Source organism: Xiphias gladius, chromosome 20, assembly GCF_016859285.1.
Source record: "Xiphias gladius isolate SHS-SW01 ecotype Sanya breed wild chromosome 20, ASM1685928v1, whole genome shotgun sequence".
In the NCBI taxonomy this organism is placed as follows: Eukaryota; Metazoa; Chordata; class Actinopteri; order Istiophoriformes; family Xiphiidae; genus Xiphias; species Xiphias gladius.
The window spans coordinates 16,788,001-16,811,405 of NC_053419.1; the positions used below are offsets into that span (position 1 = coordinate 16,788,001).

Here is a 23,405-nt window from a genome sequence, read left to right on the forward strand (position 1 = left end):
GATGAATCCACGGGTAATTATCTTATCAACTGACTCTGTAGTTCTCTTCAGGTCAACGGTGCTTAACAGTGTCTTTCCGTTCACTTTTTTGGTTTTCCAGCCTGCTTCGGTTCACCCTCACCAATAGTCAGACGCAGCAGGCTGCTGATTTCGATGAAAAGCTCCAAAAAAACCCCACTGTACACTGCCTGCTCGGCTCCAAACAGCAGACAGACACAGTCAGCAACGAGCATGTGAACATAGTGGAGCATAGTAAAATTCATAGAACAAAACAAACAAACAAACAAAACATTTATTGCAGTTATTATTTTACTTGTATTTTATTTGGAATCCCGTAACCTCCTGTCTTCTCGATGTTGTAAATTCTTTCTCACTCACACAGACAGTGATGGATGCCTATATGACTAATGACGGCTCATCCCGCAGGGCAATTTCATTGTTGACATATAGTTAATAGCCAAAGCTTTCCTCATAAGACTAATAAGTCTGCTCTTAAATATTATACAGCATATGGAACATTTAAAACAAGATTCTGGACAAGAAAAGGCTTTAGACAAAATAGAATGGTAATCTCTCCTGTGTGTTGTTGCTTCATAAAACAAGTGCTTGTTCTATGTGCACCACAAACACCTCTTTGCATCCTCCCTAGGCTGGGGGAAAAGGAAGTGCTGCCCCATTTCTCCACAGTTATCTGCTCTTGCAATTGTTACTGTGGGACAGGCCGTCAGCAGTAATTCAGTGGCGATTGGCATATTATATCCAAGACAGCACATAATATCTCTATATGAAGATGTTATAATGTTATATCTGTGAAACCATCAATCTGAAAACCAGTTCAGTTTTATAAGACACAGACTTCTTTGTCTCCAACTCTGCACTCCTGATTTGTTGGCGTTATTGGTTCTGGATGATTCAAAAACTCAAACATGTTTTCAGTATATTTTAACCATTACCTCTGTGAAGGTTGTTGAAAGTGTTGATTTTAGTGGAATAACGTGTGATCTGACCTTGTTTTTGTGTTCTGTTGGATGTTTTTTCTATATCGAACATCTGTAAACTGTTGAACTTTTTTTTTAAAGAAAGAAAAATAGTTTTGTTATCTGCAAAAGCAGAAACAGAATATAGAAAAATGGGAGTGTTATTAACTGGATGGGTTTTCTATTGTGTTCTGACTTGCATCGAAGTACGGCTGCATTTTAGAAGGAGGTAGGGCTTCTCAACCAGCACAGTCAACAAGTAGCTCACCACCAGCGTCACCCCCACGTGGCCAAGGAACAGGTACATCTAAAGGACAGAGGAGACATACGGTACAAGTTGAAGGAGCACAGAGAGACACAGCCAAGTCACGGTAAAATGTGAAATGCCTCAGCAGTAGTGACACTGAATGAAACGGGCTGTTTAGAGCACTTACGAAGTTTAAGTCTGTGTAGTGGATGGGGGTCTCTTGCAAGCCAATGTAGAGGATAATGAAGACAGGATGTGAGAGATAGCAAGCAAAACTAATATTGGACAGTGGAACCCAGAAACCCAATGACAAGAAGCTCTTGATATAACCTAGAGATTCAGAAGAACAGAGAGAAACAAAAAGAAAATGTGTAAGTGGTTTTTTTAAATATATATTTTTGCTTTCATTTATAAAATGACTCACACATCACTTAATGTGCATACATGCTACTACTGAATTTGTTCCCATTAGTTTTTGTATGCTGTTTGAAAGTAGTGTGTAGTTTGGGCTTAGATCTAAAAAGCCAGCATGGTATGTTTTTTATATGGCAATTGCTATTATTGAAGTACGAAATTGTTTAACAACAAGTTACTTTATAAATAAGCCGGAAGGTGCAGATATTATAGCTGATATTATAGTGTAGTCATCACTGATCAACAAGAGCTTTGAATGCCACAGAAACAAATACTCGAATATTTAATTTTCTAATTTTTAAAATAATTTTAATTGTGCTTTGTTTATTCTGAATATGGTGTTTGGTCTCTGGAAAATCTCCGTCTGGTCTTTGTTTACCTCCGTAACCCTCCTCACAGGCCAGTATGATCCAGGTCACAGCCAGAGCCCAGAGTGGTCTGTGCAGTCCTTGATAGAGGGCATGTGGCACAGAAGGATAGGCCGGGGTCTCCCTGAGGACGTAGGCCAATCCAACCAACACAGCCATGAGCGAAAGACAGAAGAGCCAACCAAGGGCTGCCTGCCACTGGAGCAACAGCAAGAATAGCAGCAATAAGCACATAAGTGTGACGGCAGCTTAGTGGCTTGTGTGTGTACTGAGTCTGGTTTGCTTGATAGTATCACAAAAGAGCCTATGACGTGTTCAAATTTCTGTTAAAAGAATAAGGTGTGTGCAGTGATTCTGCCAGAGATGCCTGTTAACGTAATAAGATGTTCTTACCTTTTGCTTTAAGAGCTGATCTTTCTTTGTCATCAAGTATATTCCAGTCAAGATCCCTATTAAAAACGGCCCATATCTTGTGTAGGGTTTCACATAGTAATGTAAGACATAATTGTAAGATGTCCTGCGAAATGAATGAATGAATGAATGAATAAAACCATTTTTGGATTTTTAAGAAAAAAAGGGAATGATTTTTAAAGTATATAAAAAAAACAACAACAAAAAAGACTTAGTAAAGTAAATCACTTAATGTGTAAGTCACCCTACAATTAATGTATTTGGTTCCTAAGCTGTTTACTATAGTACTAGACCACCATCACTGAGTCTTACATTGTAGACGGCTCAAAGACTGGCAGCTGCAGGAGTGCAGTTATAACAGCGCCAGCGACAGTGGTCATCAGCAGCAGGCCTCCGGCCACAGCCGCAAACACATTTCTGTTCCTGATAGGATGGGTAAGATTTAATGTGTATACTGGCCACAGTGGTGGCTATTTTACAACAGAGCAGTTTAGAAATATTTTAGGATAATATGAAGGACAGTGGACGTACAATCTGTAAAAATAGAGCAACAGAGGAGTGGTGGCATAACACTGGAAGTCTAGAGACAGGTACCATGTCCAAGGAATACACTGGAGAGAGATTGGGAAATAAAGTGTTAATAAATACGGTCGGTCAGTATACGTAGAAATGCTCTATGTCAAAAACAGAATCAGAGCTACTATACTACTGGTTAAGCTTACTATCTCGTGGACTGGGAGGAGATTGCTGATCAGTAGCACGTTAGCCCACCAGTACGTCTTACAATCCATCAGTGTCTCCATTAGTGGAAACCAGTAGGGTCCCCACTGGACCAAAGAGACGAGGCCAGTGGTTAGACACATAATGAACAGATGTAGTGGCTGAATCCTGCAGTGAAGGAAAAAGACAGAAAAATAAGGAGACGTCGCATATTCAGCATATTGTCACTTGAGATCACACTTATAACGAAGGGCTTCTAAATTCTGTTTTATTCCCAAGAAAGAAAATGATACGGTGACACAAGATAGATTGCCAGAACTTAATCCGGTGAACTGGTGAATATACGGTACCTTTTAATCCTCTTGAAGAGGTAGTCGGCCACCAAACAGGCGCTCAATTTGTCCTCAGATCTCCTGATGGAGCTCAGCAGCGACCTGGCACTAAGCAGACCCCTGAAACGCAGAGGCTGCTATCAAAACTGCTAAAAATGGCAACTTAAAATGATGTTAAATACACCACTGTTTTAAACTTCATGTGGTTTCAGTCTCACCCCAGCAGTAAAAAGGTATCTACAGCCAGAAAAACAGGTCCGCTAAAGGCAAACACGTACACAGGGCTGCTTTCTACCGTTTTCTTCCAGTTTTTGTAGTTATCTACAATAGAGATTATGCAATATAAGTAGAATGATACGAGTAATGCAACTGAATGAGCAAATAACAGTAGGCCTTGTCATACCCAAGTTGTTTATTACAGAGAACTCTGCAGAGTGGCCACATACGATCCATAACAGGCTGAGAACGCGGATGCCATTCACGGAGGAGTAGCCTCCACCTGGGATGGATGAGGAACTGCTCAAGACACCTTGGCTGGTATTCTGTAGAGAAAACGCCTGCAGGCACTGGTTCACACAGCTTCGGGGAAAACACTGTGGTGTGCGGCTGGTGCTATCTACTAAAGACAATATTCAAAAAAGCAATTTCTCAATATAAACACAATCTATAAAGAAAGGAATGGCTACTGCACCAATACATTACTGGTGAAATTTTCTTGCACATTTACGTTACCTTGATATTTGGTTTTTCAAAATGTAGCCATAGGTCTTCTGTTTATATATATATATATATATATGTTAAGTTAATTTTTGTGCAATATGTAACTTTTCTATGTTCAGTATTTACTTATCATCTACCCTCTGATGATCTCGCAATCACAGAGGAGCTTACTGCTTGTGATGTACCATCTGGTAAATTTTCACGCAATCTCGGAAATCAAGCATTCACACAGAAACTCATAATGTACATTGTTCTTACCGTTTTCCTCTGAAGTGCTCCTATTCATCTCCCTGCTAGAGGAGCCATTGGTCTTCAGGGTCCCATAAAGGTTGAGGCCAGTGTTTAAACAGGAAGACTCCACACATGGGCTGACCTCCCTGTTCCTTTGCCGCCTCATTATAGCCATGAATAAGGTGGCGGCAAGCGGAATTGCTACCATTACGCAACACACAAACCTGCGGGAGAAAAGGTATCAGTGTTAGGGGAAAAGTGACCATTGTTATCTGTTTGAAACAGCAATACAGAGCATCCTCAGATGAAGTCCTGCACATGTAGGGTGACACGTCTCCAGTTCAGTTTACGGTTAGAAATACACATGCAGACGAGGCAGTGCAGAAGGTAAAAAAGGGTCCAATCATATACTGACAGGCAGGTGACATCCGACGCATCTGGGGCAATGGTGTTGGGCAAACAGTGGGTCATGATCATCTCCTGAGTGGACTGATTGACGAAGATGGACGGTAAAGGAGGAATGAGGGATGTCTGACCAAACTGAAGTCTCCCTGTTAAAAAGTGAAACGAGCCACAATTAAAACATTTCAATTATTGGACTGATTGAATCAAGAATAGTAAGATTTTTACATCACTGACCGTACAGCACCAGCATTTGCACGTCCTCTTCCCCACAGGAGTCGGGAACGCAAATACCCACAAAGTACTGGACCTTTTCCTATGGTGGTAAAAACACTTTGTTCAAAATCAAATTTTCTCACCTTGTAGCCACCCTCTAATTAGTTTTTGCTGTTACCTGCCGAAGGAACACCTGGCAGTACTGTCCAGAGAAGGTGGGACCGTGGGCAGAGCGACACTGCTCCACGGAGCCAGGCTGGTTGACATTACCTCCTTCAACATTGCTTCCCAGTTTTCCAAATGCATCATACACTGATAATACACAAAAAAACACACATGTAAAAGCAATGTGGCGCAAAGAACAAAACAATCTTTGAGTCAAACGCCCTCCACAGTCCCTTAGGATAAAATCAGAGCCTGCATTTCTAGAATAAAACCTAATGTGGCATAATATCTGTGATTACACAATTAAAACACAAATAATGGTTGGTCAATGCCAGCCCGTCTTTGGGGTCAAAGACGGCGTTGCACCGTTACTGAAGGTAAGACACAGTGGAAGTTGGAATACTCTGATTACAAAGTACCAAAAAATGAGATGCGGTTACTGTGAAGCCATTGTAAAGCGCTGAATGGGCAAGAATCTGGTAAAGAAACTCTGAAGTAAATTTTGAAGTAAACTATTTTTTAAAAAGAGGAATAATGTGAAAAATATTTAATTAGAATTAATAACAGTTACAATTAAAAAAAAAAAAAAATGTATATCATGGCAACAGCATCACAGCAATTAAGATCTCCATAACCACTTTCACCATCATCATTTTAATAACTGTAATCCTTTAAATATCCTTGGTACAGTTCGCATTGACAAGTAACTACAATACCAATATAAAGAGTATACAAGCTGCGTATTCGATACATGCAGTGATACTTTTGACGTGCACATGAACTTTGAAATCTTTGTAAGTTTTGTAGCACTGCATTTATTTCTGTATTCAAAGACAATGCATATGTTTGCGCACATTGTTTCTTTTTGATGTGAAAATAAGTCTGGTGTCTAAACGTTTAGTAACTTAATAATATGAGTTTTTTGCATTACACCACAGTGGAACTTCTACAAACCTCACATTGTCCTGTCTAATAATTTATCTCTTTAAATGGCCTCTCTGACTGCACTTTTTTTTTAACCTCTCAACTGCTAAAGTAAGTAAAGCCCTGTGGTCTAAAGGGGCCAAACTGATTGCAAATGTAGATTAGGAAAAGCCTCTCCAAGAGGCAGCAACACTTACTCAGAACAGCGTATTCCTTTGGTCTCTTCTGGTTAATTTCCCAGAGGAAAGCGTTGGTATCCTCCTCACATCTTAGAGGCAGAGTCAAGGCCTGCGTATTTTCCAGCGCCAAACTACACCCTGCAAAAAGAAAGAACACCACACAACCCAGGGCCATTTCACAACTGACTGCATATTTTAGTAGAGAAGACTTTAAATAACCAAGGAGGGCAGATAATCCGTAATCCATCTTCCACAGGCTGCATTGAAAAACTGCTTTCCTACATCAGGTGTGAACAGGATTGGGTTACATGAGGAGGCTAACAAAGAGATCCAGGCTTTGTGATTATGTCACCATGCAAAATCGACTTGATTAGAGTGTAAACCTAATAATGATGGCTGCACTTAAAATAAAAGCCAGTGTAGGGTTGGGGTGTCCCATAATTACCACTGGGACTACAGATGTTTTACCATATTACCAGCCTAATTTTATTTTGCTTGACAATTTGATCATGTGTACATGCAAACCTGTATAAACATTCTGAATAGCCTTAAATAACCACGGAGGCTGCTCTAGCCTGGTTTGGCGTGATCACCCTGCCAATGGCTGGCAATTTGTTCTGGATAAGAATAAATGACTCAGCTAAAACAAAACAAAAAAAAAACCTCATCTACATATTTACAAGCATTAAGTTACTGTATTGAATTTGTTTTTACTAGAACCATTAATCTCAAGTTAAAATGTGGCAAAAGAAACGCTAAAGACAGTCCGGTAACTGAAATAAATCAACTGTGGCCATTAGAGAGAGGGTTTGTCCCAAAAACCTACACAGAGTGCCATGACCGTATCAGGCAACAGTGAGGGAAACAACCCACACGAATTTAGTATGATCACATCAAGTATAGTTTTTGAGCTCCTGTCTGCCACTGCCATTCAAAAGAGAGGGCCGTGTGAAAGTCCATTTGTTCACACCTGAATACATTGCGGGACAAATACATTTCAAAACACCCTTTTATCAAAATCCAGCATTTATACTTCACGGTAATAATGCACCGGTACGAATTATCACAAGAGGATTTCTGATACACTTCCATAGAGAAGAGCTGATATCTTATGTGCAGTCGACATCAGCTCTCGTCCCTGGCAGGTTTCATCATTTATTGACATAAAGAACAGCTTTGTACACAAGCATCAGAAGTATCTAAAAAAAACAGCGGCAGCAGCGGCAGCAGCAAGACAGATTCTAGTCAACAAACAATTCACAGGCTGATTCTCACATGCAGTTTGACAGCGCGAGACAATTAGTCTCACTGTCGGAGTAGAAAAAAACTACTGTTCAAAACTGAATTTCGATGCTTTTTGGAAATGCTTGGAACAAAGAAAAAGCCATGGAATACAATCTGGAGATTGTAATTCTCACAGCTTCCACAGTTATTTTTCATTTACTCGCGCTGGTTGTCTTATATTAAAAAAAATTAGTTCCGCAGCCAAGTTTACATTCGTAGAAGTTGTTCTTCAGTTTAGATGTTTTTATCAACATAATTACTGTCAATGAACATTCATGATGATTTCAAAATACATCAAAGAACCACAAACTGAGGAAATATAAAAACAAAAATTTAACAAAAAGACAGAAACTGATAATGTTGATATTAGATTTGAAATACAGGATCATTAGAAATGTTTTTTCAGTGTGCCTTAATGATAGATGAACTATGCTGTAGAGAAGACTGCTGTTAAAAGAGAGGCAAGTGCTTTGTATCTTATATTTTAAATATACAGGTAAATAAACAATTTTACATGAGTTGTAATCTCAAACAGCTGCCATTTATAGTATAGTAAGACAGGAATGAAACATCATTATACAAAGTTTCACAGTCTTTTACAAAATACATTTTTAAAAAGCAAAGTCAAATTTGGCCCATATGTTTGTCTTTAAAAGACTCCCGTTTCTGACATTTAATGCTCGACATTCATCCACAAAAACTGTGAGCTTTAAACTCATTTCAAATTCATCCATTTTCAGACTTTTTGTTGTAAGTGCATTTGATATGTAAATGATAATAACTTGACCAGGTGGTACGGAGATGCAGCTGAAGATAGGCTTTTATCTCTCAGTGATTGTCCTGAAATCTTCTGATATTCCATGTAATCGTAGCTCAAAATTAATGCAGAGATTAAGTTTTAGGGATCAATTACTTCAGTGTGTATTAGAAGGAGACCAGGACCAGGGTTTTACTGTAAAAGCCAAGAAGGGCTCAGAGAGTAATATTAGTTATCCATAGGATTAAAAAAAAAGAAAAAAAAGAAAAGAATGTTTGATGCCACGTCCACTCAATTTTTACGTTGAAACTGAAGACCTCAGCTTGGTGTGACATATACTGCGGAAACCTGAATCTCCCCAAAGTTTTAAATACTTTCCCACCAGACATTCATTGGACAGGAGCAGCCACTGAGGCTTCAGAACACTGCTGACTGTATGAGGATTAATCCCGTTACACTAACATATCCATACATTATCTAATCCTTTATGAGAAGACAACGATGGAAACTGTTTAAAATAAAAAGCTCTTCTATAAAAAAGATCCAGTCAAGAGCCTATAGAAACATCTATATTTGTACAAAAAAGTATCTTGTTCATTTTACCTAAAGACAGTGATTTTGACATATATTCCATATTTTTGTGTGTATATTGTATTCATGTTGTAGTACGCTACATTATGTATATACAGCATAACCACATATACAGCCAACTGAGATACTGTACGTCGTGTGCAACAATTGGACAAACTGTAAAAGTTTAAAACAGCAGTGTTGCTTTAGATGGAAAGGTTAAAAAGTGAGTTCTTCTCACTTCTCAGCCGCACTCAGTCTCTTTGACTTTATGAACGCCATCCCGTGGGTCCTCATGTGAGTGTTCAGGTTTCCCTCTGTTTCAAACATCTTCCCACACACTTTGCATTTGGTATTTGGTGTCCCGTCGTTGTTCTCGTCCGTAACGTCCAGCTGGTTCTCCCTCTGACTCTCGTCGTCCTCCTTGCTCCGTCCGTTGTAGCGGGCGAGGCCCTGCGGCTCCTTCAGCCGATGGACGATGAAGAGATGCCGGGCCAGCGAGCGGTGGGAGGTGTAGCACAGGCCGCACTCCTGACACTGGTAGGACGAGCCATCGGACTTGTGCTGGGGAATGTGTTTGTGGAAGGCGGTGATGTCCTCGGTGGTGGAACCGCAGACGGCACACTTGTGAACTTTGAGGATGTTCACCTTGAGCCTCTTCAAAGGCTGTGAGTCTGAGCCCCTGGAGTTCAAACCCGGAGACCCCTCATCCTCTTCTGGCTTCCTTTTGGGAATGGGGGTCTGTGGAGGTGATTGAGAGGGTGGGTTAGGGGCGACAGGGGAATCATGAAATTCACTTCTAAGGTAAAAATGATTCGAAAGGAGCACTTGTTTCTGATAAATGACTGTACTGCCACAGTACCGTTTCCTTGTCAGGTAAAGCCTCCATATTATCAGAGGTGACAGTCTTCCCCTCGGCGTCTTTGACTCCATGCATCAGCTGAATGTGCTGATCCAGCAGCACTCTTTTGGTGAATGGCTGGCTGAGAGCTGGACATCGCCTATCAAAGCAGAGCAAAATAACAATTGTAACCCCTTGCAAACTGATTTTGTCTTCTGTAATTTGTACACATACAATTTGCAGGCAATTTTCATTGGCATTAAAGAGTAATTGTAAGTAATTGTAAACCACGCGAGGTATGGTGAAACAGTCTATTTCCTTGTTCTATGCGCGTAATTACGGTTATTGTGTTTTGGGGGGCCAAACACACAGGTGACCTACGGTCAATACTGTGCCTGAATGCATCCTGCATAGACACAGATGGAGGACCGAAGCTACACCTGCTGTGTGGTGTAATTGCGGCTGCGGCGCAAACTCAGGCCCCCAACAACTGCGATGATCGGCGCATTAATTTGTGTTACACCCGAGCCAATCGATTTTTCTTCCGCCTCCTTTTTTGAAAACACTCTGGCAATCAGCCTGCCGATGTATTTTTTTTAAGAAATAAATAACGGGGCTTTTCATGCTTCCATCAGCTACAACAGGGGCCTTTCCAGTGCGTTTGCTGTAGATTTGTCCACAACGGCCACTACGCTGTTGCAGGGCCGTGGCAAGACTTGCATCGGTGCCATGCCGAGCCCTTGCGAGATCAGCGTGTGCACTCACGGGCAGGTGTAGACCTTCCGCAACCCCTTGTGTTTGAGACGGTTGTGTCGGCAAAGACTGTGGGAGGAGCTGAAGGATTTGTCGCACTGTCGACACGGGTGCTTCTTCAAGATCTGCAATATGAGAAGGAGAATGCATAAGATACCTAAAGAAAAAAAATGCTTCAGCATCAACTTTCTAAAGCTAGAATGATGCTCCTCCGAGTTGCACGTAGGTGAACGTGCACTGGGGCGGTTTGGATGCATTTGTGTTGTGGTTCCTTTATTTGTGCGTACACAGCACTGTGTTTGTTTTTGTCTCCGTTTCGAACCTGCTTCTGGACATCCACCCAACGGAATCTCAACCCCCCCCCTCTCAAAAAAAACCCAACAATGTGACCAATTGAAAACTTCGCTGTGAGAATGGAGTCAGACATTCACCTTGCCGTGTTCGCGCCTCATATGAGCCACAAAGACCTCCCTGGAACTGAAGAGGGTATTGCAGTCTCCACATGTGTATCCTGAGCTGGGAGGGTTCTTGAGGTCTGCTGAGCAGTTGCTGTTGGTTTTCTTCAGTGGTGAAGCTGAAAGCCTCTTTTCTCCCTTGTCTTGACTATTGGCATTTCCTCCATCTTTGTTGTTATTACTACTGGGGCCGCTGCTGGTGGTGCTGTTAGAATGAGTGGGCTTGGTGCTGAGAGGGAGGTTGATGCCCAAGTTTGGTGGACCCTCAATGGTCTTCAGGGTTCCGTGGATGGCCTGGAAAGGATCCACACATGTAGACTGAAGTGCAATTACAAAATTACAAAAAGCACCGGTATGGGAAGCATTTCTAGACTGAACTTATCAGTAGAACTAAATTGAAATAAAAACAGTATTTCTGTGTCATACGCACCTATTCATTGAGTCACAGCAGGAGGTTTTATTTTAGACTTTATGTTAAAAACAATCTCGTTATTAAACTAAGTTGGGATACACAAAAACTTGATAAAAGAACTGCTTTTCATGCCTACTTTGATATGGTCCAACATGAGCTGTTTCTGTGCGTAATGCATGGAGCAGTCGGGGCACTTGAACACTGACACTTTATGATTGACAACGTGCTGGTCGAAGTGTGTGTAGAGCAGGGACTGCAGAGTGAACACGGTATCACACATGGAACACTTGTAGATCACCCTAAAAGACAGAAGAAGAAAAAAACAGTGTCCTTTAAAAAGCCCTGCAAGTTTACTGCAAGATATAAAAGTCTCAGTTTATATACAAAGAAAAGGCGAAGGTGAAAACTGAAATAAGTGTTTAGAGAATCCCAGCTGTTACTGAGTAAATGTTATAATATCTTATGTTTCATGTGAAGCTATTAAACATTCAGCTACAGCTGTATTCTTGCACCTAATGTCTGTATTTCTAAACAAACTTTTAGATAGTTTTAGATCAGGATGTGAACAAGTAATTAAACATATTGAAATAGATGGCTCAGTTCATTGCACATTGTTAGACATTAGGTGTTTTTTCAGCTTTAGGCACTGGGCACACCCAGCGCCAAACCCACATAGAGGTGCGAGAACACCTGCTCTGAAAACACCTGAATCATTAGTAGTGCTGATGATGTATGTAAGTCAGCGAAAGGTTGCCATGGGGAAAAAAACAAACCCAGTTTAAGCCACCGTGTCTAACATCCACAAATCCTCCTACTGATGAAGCAGCGAGGGTGATTTTCCTAAGAAAAATGAATCGGACACGGTTACTGGGTTACAATGGCGTTTGCCTGTGTAAAAGGAAGAGTGTCTGTGTAAGTGTGACGTTGGAATCTTTTTGAGGAAACAGCTTGTGTAATATTCACCTACTGCCTGTGATTTTTATTGAAATATTTATGTATTTTAGATTTTAATTTAGCATTGAATTCCATTTTGAGCAATTAAACATGCATACTTATAACAACAGTTTCAATGCAGCTGAATGCTGTCTTTAATGTTACAAAAAACTAAAACAGATTTGGTTTAGAACAACATTTTCTATACATCGTAAGTGTCCACAGTTTTTTGATCGGAGATACGGCGTGTAAAGACCTACTTGGGCTCTCCTGCCTTCACTCCTGGATGCTGTGTATATGCGTGGGAGTGTGTGCCAGGCGCAGACTTGAAGGCCATAGGGCAGAGAGCACATTTATAGAAGACCTCACAATGAGTACTCTGGATGTGGGACTTTAGTGTTGCAACATCAGCGAAGATCACACTACAGTGTACACAGCTGGAGGGATAAGGAATGGAGACAGAGGGCGGAGGGAGAAAAAAATAGGAGAGTCAGACCTAAATGAGATTTTAACTTAGTACAAGTCATGGCAAGTCATTCCTCTGACAAAAAAAAAAAAAAAACGTTTTCAAAACTGAGAGAGACTTTTCTTAAATGTAGAGTTTGATATTTTGGGAAACGTGAATATTCACTTTTTTGTTGAGAGTTAGATGAGAGCATTTATACCACTCTTCTGAGCTGTCCGTTATATATCAAGCTACAGCCAGGAGATGGTTAGCTTAGCTTAGCATAAAGACTGGAAACAGGGGAAACAGCTTGCCTGGCTCTGTCCAAAGGTAAACAAAGTCAACACCTGTAAAGCTCACTAATTTATCAGTTATATCAGGCTAGCTATAATGCTAAGCTAACCTAACCGCCTGCTGGCTCTAGCTTAATATTTAGCATACAGATATGACAGTGGTGTGAATCTTATCATCTAGCCTTCTCCAAGACACAGAGTAATTGTATTTCTCAAAATGTCCAAGTATTGGTCATTTCGCATGGTTAATGTCTCATTTCAGGGTGGAAAAAAAAAATTCTTTCTTTTTGTGCATGAATTTTACAATTTTAAGATTTGAATCTTAAAGTTAAAATCTGTAATGTTTTACAAGTACATGTGCATGCAACGTCACTTTTGTGAATTTGTTGTCAGTCGCTATTGATATGCAGTTAAAAAAATGAGACATTGTTCATCTCATAACATTTTGATAGACAGGACGAATTGAACCATAATTGGACAAATACTGAGTGTTCAGTTTTTAATAGCTTGTATCTTGGGTGACTTCACATAAAAATTGTGTCCATTTTTTCCCCATAAGTTTCATTGCGAATGATATCAATTTAAGTGATATGGCATTGTGAAGCTGAGGCAAACATGATGTAATAATAAGTGTAATTAGAAATGACAATGGAAATGGCACTTTAATAAAAAGCAAGAGAAAGAACCATTTAGGTCAGAGTATGACCACTTACTGAAGAAGAAAACTTCTCAGTGGTAAATAGTGTGAACTTGTCTTTCAGATTTGACTATCCAAAAAATCAGGGACAGTTTCGACAGTTTCGAAATTACAGTTGAATGAACTTTCTCTCAAACTTTGGGAACTACTGTATATCTCACAGCACGAGAGAAAACAAAACCGCATGTTAATAATGTTATGATATTAGTTATGGTAGACTGACCGGTAGCCGACTCTACGGGTGTAATGCAGGCAGTTCTTGGTGACATGTGACTGGAAATGGACAGATCTGCAGCTGGCGCCACACTCGGGGCAGATGTAAGGAGACTTGTGCTGGTGGATTCGCTGGTGTGACAGAAAGCTGCACTGATTTGGCAGAAGCATTTGGCAAATGGTGCATGTTTTCTAATGGCACAGAAAAGAGAAGATAAAAAAAATTATCAACTGCATTTCATCGTAGCATTGTAATGATTGCATCATGAGGGGTTAATAAGGATAGTGGACACGTGAACGATAGTATTATCCATTCTTCAATATAGAGTAAAGGGTCAGGTGGGCTACATCACAAACATTTTTTCTCACTTACATCTTGTGATGTCTACCTGTGCAAAAAGTTTTTGATTTATGTGCAAAGGACTTGAAAAATTATATTTGTCAAACTCAAAAGACAATAACATGTATTTCCAGAAAGAAAATACTTACTTACTTAGTACAATCCACAAACCTCATTATGAACGGTTTTCTTTGGAACTACTTTCTGTTATTGAAGAAACAGTCCAAATAAACACTATGTACTGCATCACAGTGATGTGATTTGAGTCAAAGGGCCCTTTAAGTTAAAGTAGCTGTAATCAATCTGACATGATAATGTGAAAACCATGTGATAATGTGAAAGGGGTCACTCGTAGTGATGAACCTGCATAGAGTTATCACCCGAATCTGCAGCTCGCCTCGGCTTTACAGAACTTTATAGTGAGTTTAGGGTCATTGTCTAGCTGTCAAGCCCAAAATTTTACCGTTCTTATTCACTCTCACTGCTCTCATAGCGCAGTTATCAGCCACAGCAGGCACCTATTTTCAGCAAAAAGCTCTTATGCTACATGCTCAGCACCAAACAGCAGACACACACACTATGTGTATATAGCTGGTGAGCGTAGTTGAGCTTTTAGCTGTCATTTAGCTGCTAAAAAGCCTTATTCCCTTGGGAGTTTCTGGAGACCAAAAACAGAGCTAAAAGAGAGTGAAAGTTCGACTTGCATCCGCCAGGTGCTGGAAACAAGACACCAAATGAATGATAATGTTGTTTTGTAACTGCTGCAATAGACAAATGTTTGTTAACACTTTCTCCACTTACACGTACAACTTAATAAGGTTATGTTTACATCTTGTTTCCACTGCCCCCCAAGTGGCCAATAATGACAGCAGTATTTTCAGGTTTAAGTTAAGTTAAATCACACTGTATAGCAGATCTACAACACTTCATAGCCCACTATACTGTGTTAGTCAATACCTCTATTAGTAATTAAAATAATGTTTTCAAATTCAGAATTCTAAAAACTAGATTGAATCATATTATGTTACAGTTCACACCATAAATACATACACACACCTGCCCGCTGGACTCCGGTGCTTGTTGATAGTGCATGGCTAGCGCGCTGTCATCCTGGAACATTTCATTACACTCCAAGCACTTTAGGCTGTGCCTGCAGAGCTTTGATGCGTCATCCTCCAAGGGCATGGCAGCCACAAGAGGAGTACTGCATGGAGCTGAAATTACTGCAGTTTGGGATCCACTGACAGCGCCTTTCCCTGGGATTTGACTTGTTGGTGTTTGGGCTTGGGAAATGGAGGTTGTACCAGTAATGTTGGGTGGCCCTGATGATGATGATGATGATGATGATGATGATGATGATGTGGTTATCATCTGGTCTGCGGGGATGGGTTTTAGGATTAGATGTGAGCACTGCATGACAACCCCTTTGTCCTTGTGGCCCCTGGCATGAGACAAGAGGCTGCATTTGTTGTAGAACACCAGGCTTTTGGCACAGTGGTTGCAGGTGACCTCGATCCGCACACTGCGACGTTCGTAGTGCTGTGTCAGGCTCTTCTCAAGAGCAAATGAATCTCCACACTCCAGGCACTTGTAGCCCCGTGAGGGTAGAGAGATACAGGCTAAGGTTGGTGGAGAGAGGTTTGGGATGTACACAGGGACGGGATTTATACTACTCAGGACTTTATTGAAGGCGTCCACTACAGAGCTTTGAGAGCTAGTGAACACTTGAACCCTAGAGATTTTCTTTGAAGCCTGGCCAGTAAGAATTGTCTGCTGTTTGACTTGTTGTGATTGTTGCTGAGTCTGTTTGGAGGAGGTCAGGGCCTGTTGGAGATCACAGGCAGCAGAGGATACAGTCTGAGGCAGAAGGTTGAGGTTGCTAAGATGGACTGTCTTTGGAACAAGCTTAGCATTGGCCAGACTGGAGGCAGGTACCATGACTGTCTGTTGCTGGATGGCATTAGCAGCTTTCAAGATAGCACTGCTAGCACTTTGCATTGATGAAGCAGGGATGACTGTTGCTTTGACTGTGGTGTTGTTTGCCAGCTTAAGGTTGATGACTTGCGAACCAGCTGTCTTGACTGCAGAGACTGGCAGGAAAGCTGTTGCTACAGGTTTGATAGTCATTTGCTTGGTTATTTCAATTGAAGGCCCTCCAGTGGTGGCTACTACTGTGGTTGGCAAAGAGGGCCTTGTGGGAGATGTGAAAATTGCATTGGTGGTTGAAATGATAGATGGGCTACTCTCTCCTTTTTTCAGACCCTCAGGATGAAATTCTGGGAGAACTCGGGTGACAGTACGCTTGATCTGTCCAGATGAGGTCTTGATTGTTTTGATCCTGACCTTTGGGATGACTGGGGTGTTGTCTGTGCTTGAGGCAGGGGACCCTTTGCTGCTTCCCTCACTGGTGACACTAGAGGGGCTGTCTTGTGGTCTCGTTAGCAGCCTCTTTGCAAACTCTAGGGCTGACTCGTGCTCTTGTGGCTTCTCTGGAGCTCTTGGATTTTCATTGGCCTTGATGGATTCTTTCTGTATTGTAGGAGAATCCAAAACACCCAAGTCTGTAGCACTAGCTTTTTTGGCACTGAGGGCTGCTATGGCTGCTATACAAGAAGAAAGTTTTGCAGAGGACTTAGCTTTGACCTGGGGGATACTGGACACATTAGTAAGCCCTGATGACTCTTCGGCTTCCTTGCACTCCTGACCTTGAGACTTGAAGACAGTGTCCTTGAGTTTATCCTTGGGTAAACTTGACTGAGGGGAATCATTGCACTTTGAACCTTCCAGTGTGCCATTATTGTTGTTGTTATTGTGGTTTTGATCAGGTTTTTGGTCTCTGTTAACTCTGCGCTTAGACACATTGTCCACTGATACTGGAGATTTGGGATTCTGGTCCTCTCTCTTAATAGTGGACCTAAGGAATGACTGACCACCCTGATTGTCCATGGGGTCATCTACCTCAATCTTTTCATCATCATCAAACTCTTCAGCACTGGAGATTGGGCTGAACTGATTGAAGGTAGATGATTGGTTGTTAACTAGCTGTCCTTCCTCCCTGGGAGCTTTCCATCCATTCTTGGTGTAATGAGTACCATGTGCTATGCTGGGCATGGAACCATTATGAAGTCCATTGCAAGTGCCAACAGAATGGGGTTGAGGATTGGAGTTGAAATGTCCATCCCTCTCTGATATGGTTCCACCATGTTCACTGGTGTCAGTGTTTCGGATGTTCTTGACAATGACACTAACACCAGCATCATGTCCCGTCGAGGGGTTGTGTGCCTCGTCTTCATTGGTAGTCATCCCACCACTGGGTTGCTTGAGCTGTCTGTCATGGTCATCGTGGTGGCCAGATTCAATAGCAGCTTTTGGATCCACCATGTCAGGGATATCGAAGGCCGCCAGCAGGTCATCGAAGTCTGGCGTCTTCATATCTCCCATGGTCCTGCTCCTGTTCTGATGAGGAGATCACCTGGGGAACACATGACAGAATAATTAGTAACATTATTCCTTTTTACTACATTTTTTGTTGATTTTTAACTATATATAATGCTGTGAGTTCTTCGACATGTTAGACAAGATTTCACATTTTAGAATGAAACCTTTCATAATGTATTTGTCTTATATTTGCATTTGTATCTCATAATTGTAAAGATAATTGTGATACAGCATAGTGTAGTGAGGAAAAACAATTTAATTTAGTCACATTTAAATTATTGATGCTTCAACATACTGTCTTGTATGGGATAATACCAGAGGAGACAAAAATTGGTTTGATTTATTCTTGTTCAGCACAACAGGTAGCAGATTGACACAATATACTAATACTGATCACTTGTGTTTTGGTGCTGAACATTCGTAGTTGTTTTCATGGCAATCTGCTTATTAGAGTATGAAATGTCTTGTGTGCGAAGTTGACATTTTGGTCTCAGGGTTGTGTGAAATGTAAACTAATAATCTTCATAGATTATAGTATATTGCCCATAGTTTCCATAATGAAAAAGGTTCATATTCTTGTAGGCATGAATGTGCTCAATAAATGTCATGGCAATCTTCTCTGCAGATCTTGCTAATTGTACAAGTGAAAATTTTTACCTGTTAGCCAGACTCTAAAGGTAAGGTGTAATAGACAGATAGCCATGCTGACTAACATCATCCTAAATCCATTATTAGTCCCAAATGAGGTCTTTTATTTTAGTGATGCCAAATAACTTGATAATTTATGTCCAGTGCAGAAATCACTGATATCTTGCAAGGCAATTCTACGTAATCTATGTAAACTCCAAATTTGGAAGCACACTTATCAATACTGAATTCTTTAAGATGTGCACAATAAAGACTAAGGCCATTGAAATATTATCCTGTTTATGATCATGGGTTTTGAGTTTTGATGAAGTCGGAATGTTACACGGGAATATGAGGGTAGCAATGCAGAAATCTTTAATCCTTGGTGAAATCATAAATTGTGGATGATTAAAGTATAAATAACTCTGTCTGAGCCAGTAAAGGTAATAAAAAAACCATACAATAATTCTTCAAGGGTTAGAATTTAATTGAATATCTGGGAGTATTTGATGTGGGATGGTGAATATACTGTAAATTCTAGTCAGCATAAATTATTAATAGTACCATTCATATTTACTAGACTGCAGACTGTTGACTGTAATAGAAACAGCCTCTCAACACATTTCTTAAAGTTGGGAAAATCGCGTAGTGATTGCATGAGGCTTTTAACAATTGAATAATTACAGTGTTTACCCCTGTACTATTGGATTCTGGTGGTGGCAGCATCGGTTTTGTGAAAAACTTTATCGTCTGTAGTGGGGCTAAGCAGATAAACATCATTCAGTCAAGCTTTAGTTTTGCAGTTTCATTTGTCACCACATGGTGTGCCAGTGTCCACATAAAGAACAGCCTGTGAAATACCATGTTAACCATAATTTTGTCACTGCTTTCTGGTGCTAGATGTTTCATTTATGCATTAGCAGACTGAGCTGAGTGCTCGCTCCTCTTCCCTATTCAAAGCAAACTGTGCATCACACTGATGCAAAGCTTTCCTGAAAAAATGAGTCCAGCTGATGTACAGGATGTACATATAATTACATACAAGTGGACCTATTTCTGCCACATCTGTTCTTACTTCAGGTAACTTTATTGACTGTATTCAGTGAGAAACACCAGGGAACCACATACTGGTCCACATGGGGGGTAGATATGACATTTTGATGACATTAAGTGTGGGTACTTAGCAAAACGTTTTCCCTCTTCAATCACTACATGCTCAGCATTGCTATAATTAAAACAAATGAATTAGATTGCTAATTAAATACATTTTTACTTTTGTTGAAAGGTTGCCGAAGGAACAAAGCCAGGGCCAAAGCATCATGTCCCGACTACATCAAAGAGTTCCTCTTCTTGAATATATATTTTCTGATTTATAATCAGGAGAATGATGGGATCAGTTCAACACAGAAGATGAGTGTGCTTGCAATTTTAGTAATATTAGTGGACTGGCACTTGTCTGCTGGTTTGGGGGTGAACATAACGTGTAAACAGTCCTTTAGCTAAATGCAACATTAAGTTATAGGTTATAGATTATAGTTTTCTTCAGAAATAAACCAGTCTTTATTTTTTTTTAAATAAAGACTGGAGTGAGCACTGCAAATAACATATGATGGGACTGAAATGTCTGTATGTATAATTGGTGTTGGGGACAAAAGACTCAGCCATGGAGCTGCACTGCTTGTACGTGCAGTTAAATCATTGCTGCTCTTTGATCCACATGAATGGCAACCACATCTGCACGTACTCAAAACCAAATCTTATACGCTCAGCCTTGGTTTCAAAATGCAACAATTCTCAATCCAGATGATGGGAGAGGTATAATGATGAGCGAAACATAAAAACATCACAGAGAGATGGAGAAATGTTATGGAGAGAGAGGGCAGGCGAGAAATGCAGTGAGGGGAAAAAATGGCTGCTGAGCTGTGTAGAGCTGCAGCAGAGAGAGCAAGGCCTGGTGGAAAGAAAAGCTAGTCACAGCCATGACAGCCAGAGCAGCTTGACGTAGGAGGTAAATGAAGGTTAAATACAGACAAATATGAAAAATACACAACACAGAACCCCCTCTCAGCAACAGTAGTTTAATACACATGCATTGTTACCACCTGAAATTCACACTGTGTAAAAGACTACTACAATCTCAGTAAAGGGAATGTAAAATAACAATTCTGGAAACATGCAAGTGAATCAGCCACTCCTCACCCTCTTGCCTCCGTCCCTCTCCAGCCACTAGCCAAACCTTCCTTCCTTCCTTCCTTCCATCCTGCAACAAACACAGTCACAACACTACTAACCCACAAAAAGCCATCCACCCCACCCTGCCTGCAAAAAAAGTCCTGTTTCTTCCCAACCAGGCAAAGGCCCAGAGTACAGGGTCAGGTTACATCCATGGATCTGGTGAGTGGTGGTGGTCCTGGTAAGGATCCTCCTTAGTCATTCTCTGCACCACTAGCAGCACACAGACATACAAACAGACAGATAGATCATGCTTTGTGTGTGTGCGTGCGTGCGTGTGTGTGTGTGTGTGTGTGTGTGTGTGTGTGTGTGTGTGTGTGTGTGTGTGTGTGTGTGTGTGTGTGTGTGTGTGTGTGTATGTGAGGCAGGCTCTAGGCTGCAGATTCACAGACTACCAGCCGGCCACGTCCCCCTGCCCTCGTCCCTTCCCAAATCTCCCTGCTCCCCTCGCTGTGAGCCGTGCTGCATAGCACACTGCCGTCCAGCCAGCAGCGAGCAGCAGCAGCGGGGTCTGTGCCTTTGCCGTGGTAGCCAGTGGCTGAGCTGCGAAGGGCTGCCATGGAGTAGCCTGGGCTATCTCTATCTCTCAGTGGAGCACACAGACGGCATTGTTCCTGTCAGCCCTCCGTCTGCCTCAAACCGGTTTCAACTGGTTCCGGTCACCCAACATAAAGCCCTGTGCTGCAATACGGCCTCAGAAACACACAAGCAGAAGCACTGTGCCCACCTCCCAAGAAACACTGCGACATTTTTCACCAAACTACATGTATATTGTCATATAGATTTAGGGAAACAAGTAGACACAATATTTTATAGACAGATGGAGACTCTCTAGTCTAGTAGCTTACACTGCTATAAAATAAGGCAACAAAAATACATACAACAACAATGGACAAAAAGGTGGTGAGCACACTTACCTTCACACAAATAAAAAAACAGGACAGTAGTAAATAAAATGACAAAAATTACACCATGTAAACCAAAAATGTGTTCCTTGAGGTTAGATTTGTAAACAAATAAAGTAAAACGATGTGCAAAATGGTGACTGATAGTATCAGCAACTTAATGCATTGAAAAGAAGAAGAAAGTTAAGGTAACTATGATGGTAGTAGAAGCTCAATCCGGTACCTTGGCCTGTTTCTCAACCAGATCCCCCAGTGCTTTCACCCCAGACACGCTGGTAGTCTCTCTGAAAACTGAAAACTTTCATGCAGCCCCCAGCAGCATTACACCAAGCACTGTGATATAAAGACAAGGAATGTAAAAGCCCAACGCAGACAATATGACATGGGCAAACACAGGCCATTCATGCAGCTCCCTCCCCAGATTTCCATCAAACCCATGCCACCCCTACCCCACATATGCTGCCACAGAGACACGCATAAACATAAACATAAACATGCACGTTCATGCATATATAGAGGTAAATGTGGCATACCCTTGTCAGATTTTTTTTCCACTCTCAGAGATATTCAGGAAAAAAAGTCTTCCTGTAGAGGCCTCAGCACCTGCCTTTACTCAACCCCAACCATTCCAGCCCCCATCCTCCTCCTCCTCCTCCCCTCCCCCCTCTTCCCACTCTCCTTCACTGGGTCAGTCCTAGATTTTAGTCCCAGTCCAGGCCTCGTTTTTTCCTGAAGCCCCCGCCACCACCATGGCCATGCATGAAGGGACGGATGGAGAAAGGGGGCAGTGTTCAGCAGGCGAATCAGGCCTTTTGTCTCTGTCGGTGCAGGGGGGGTGAGGGGACTATCCACTCTGGCTCTAGAGCAGCAGCAGCTGGTGCAGAGAAAGAAGAGAGAGAGAGGGAGACAGAGACGGAGACAGAAGGAGGTGGGGGAGATAGAGAGGAAGAAAAGGAAATGAGCAGGAGAACAATATTATAAGGGCTTGAAAATGTACACTATGCTCATATCGTAGGCCTATGCTAAAGCATAACCACACGATCGAGTGGAAAATGTTTGGCTGGGATTGTACTGATAAACCAATCTTGATCCTAAACCTTTTTCCGCAGGGATAATTAAAAAAAAAATCTCTAGTAACATTATATATAAATAACTGAGGCCTCTGTTTAGGTCCAACTGCTCTTCTGCATGCTGTGTATGCCAAGGTCACAGAGTCGTGTGTCTGCTTTTATGTTGATTAACATCAAATTCTTCTAAACTTTTATGGCAGTTCAGCTGCCCGTTCTTATTAAGGGCACAAGAAACACACCCAAATGCACCCCCCCCCACACACACACACACGCGCGCGCGCACACACATACTTATATATATATATGTGTGTGTGTGTGTATATATGTATATATGTATGTATATAAACACACAGTGGGGCCCAAAAGTCTGATACCACTTTCCCATTCACTTGAATGGAAAAGAGAAGAAGGCTACCTTTCAGTTTAAAAGCGTACGACACAACACATACTGTAATGGTATCATGTTCTCCTACACTTGTAAACATTTTTAATTCATTCCGTGCTATTTCACAACTGCAAACATGAGTAAAATTGTCCTGATTTCATTATTCATGTAGCCCACAAAACAGTGTACTGACACAGAAAGTGTGCATCAATAAAACAAGGTAATAAATCAAAAGATACCTTCACATGACAGTACTTGTGATAGATAAACTGCTGAACAAAACATGATCAAATCAAATATTTGATGACCTACCTTGGAGACTGCAGAAAGAGGCTGTCAGCAGAATAAGGCTGTCTCTCTTTGGCCTGCTATCAGTTCTTGATACATCTGGCAGACCTGTCAAATGCAGCCATGAATGCTGCAGCATAAACTAATTACCCCTCATTATG

At 41.3% G+C, this 23,405-nt stretch overlaps 2 protein-coding genes across 5 annotated transcripts in view; both read right to left on the minus strand.

The window, feature by feature from the left end:
* oacyl (O-acyltransferase like) overlaps nt 1-7,286 on the minus strand; it is a 23,081-nt gene extending 15,795 nt beyond the window's left edge. Inside the window, exons 1-16 of the mRNA XM_040158080.1 lie at nt 7,277-7,286; nt 6,325-6,444; nt 5,217-5,350; nt 5,060-5,138; nt 4,836-4,971; nt 4,426-4,644; nt 3,873-4,081; nt 3,688-3,790; nt 3,488-3,589; nt 3,140-3,305; nt 2,949-3,028; nt 2,730-2,840; nt 2,400-2,523; nt 2,018-2,204; nt 1,412-1,554; nt 1,174-1,284 (exon numbers count right to left, since the gene is read on the minus strand). Of these exons, the coding sequence (XP_040014014.1) occupies nt 1,174-1,284; nt 1,412-1,554; nt 2,018-2,204; nt 2,400-2,523; nt 2,730-2,840; nt 2,949-3,028; nt 3,140-3,305; nt 3,488-3,589; nt 3,688-3,790; nt 3,873-4,081; nt 4,426-4,644; nt 4,836-4,971; nt 5,060-5,138; nt 5,217-5,350; nt 6,325-6,444; nt 7,277-7,286 (2,034 nt within the window). The remainder of the gene's footprint in view (nt 1-1,173; nt 1,285-1,411; nt 1,555-2,017; nt 2,205-2,399; nt 2,524-2,729; nt 2,841-2,948; nt 3,029-3,139; nt 3,306-3,487; nt 3,590-3,687; nt 3,791-3,872; nt 4,082-4,425; nt 4,645-4,835; nt 4,972-5,059; nt 5,139-5,216; nt 5,351-6,324; nt 6,445-7,276) is intronic.
* A 1,467-nt stretch (nt 7,287-8,753) lies between these two features.
* On the minus strand, nt 8,754-17,740 carry znf532 (zinc finger protein 532). 4 transcript variants are annotated; one of them, XM_040157658.1, is made up of 8 exons: nt 15,356-17,740; nt 13,970-14,151; nt 12,572-12,748; nt 11,515-11,677; nt 10,943-11,260; nt 10,524-10,636; nt 9,780-9,918; nt 8,754-9,658 (listed from the first exon to the last, which is right to left on the minus strand). In XM_040157658.1, the coding sequence occupies exons 1-8, from the start codon at nt 17,738-17,740 to the stop codon at nt 9,155-9,157; spliced, it is 3,981 nt and encodes a 1,326-aa protein (XP_040013592.1). In that variant the 3' UTR covers nt 8,754-9,154. The 4 variants fall into 4 exon arrangements, with proteins under 4 accessions (XP_040013592.1, XP_040013593.1, XP_040013594.1 ...); XM_040157659.1 differs by lacking the exon at nt 12,572-12,748; XM_040157660.1 differs by lacking the exons at nt 11,515-11,677; nt 12,572-12,748; nt 13,970-14,151.
* Between the last annotated feature and the right edge of the window lie 5,665 nt (nt 17,741-23,405).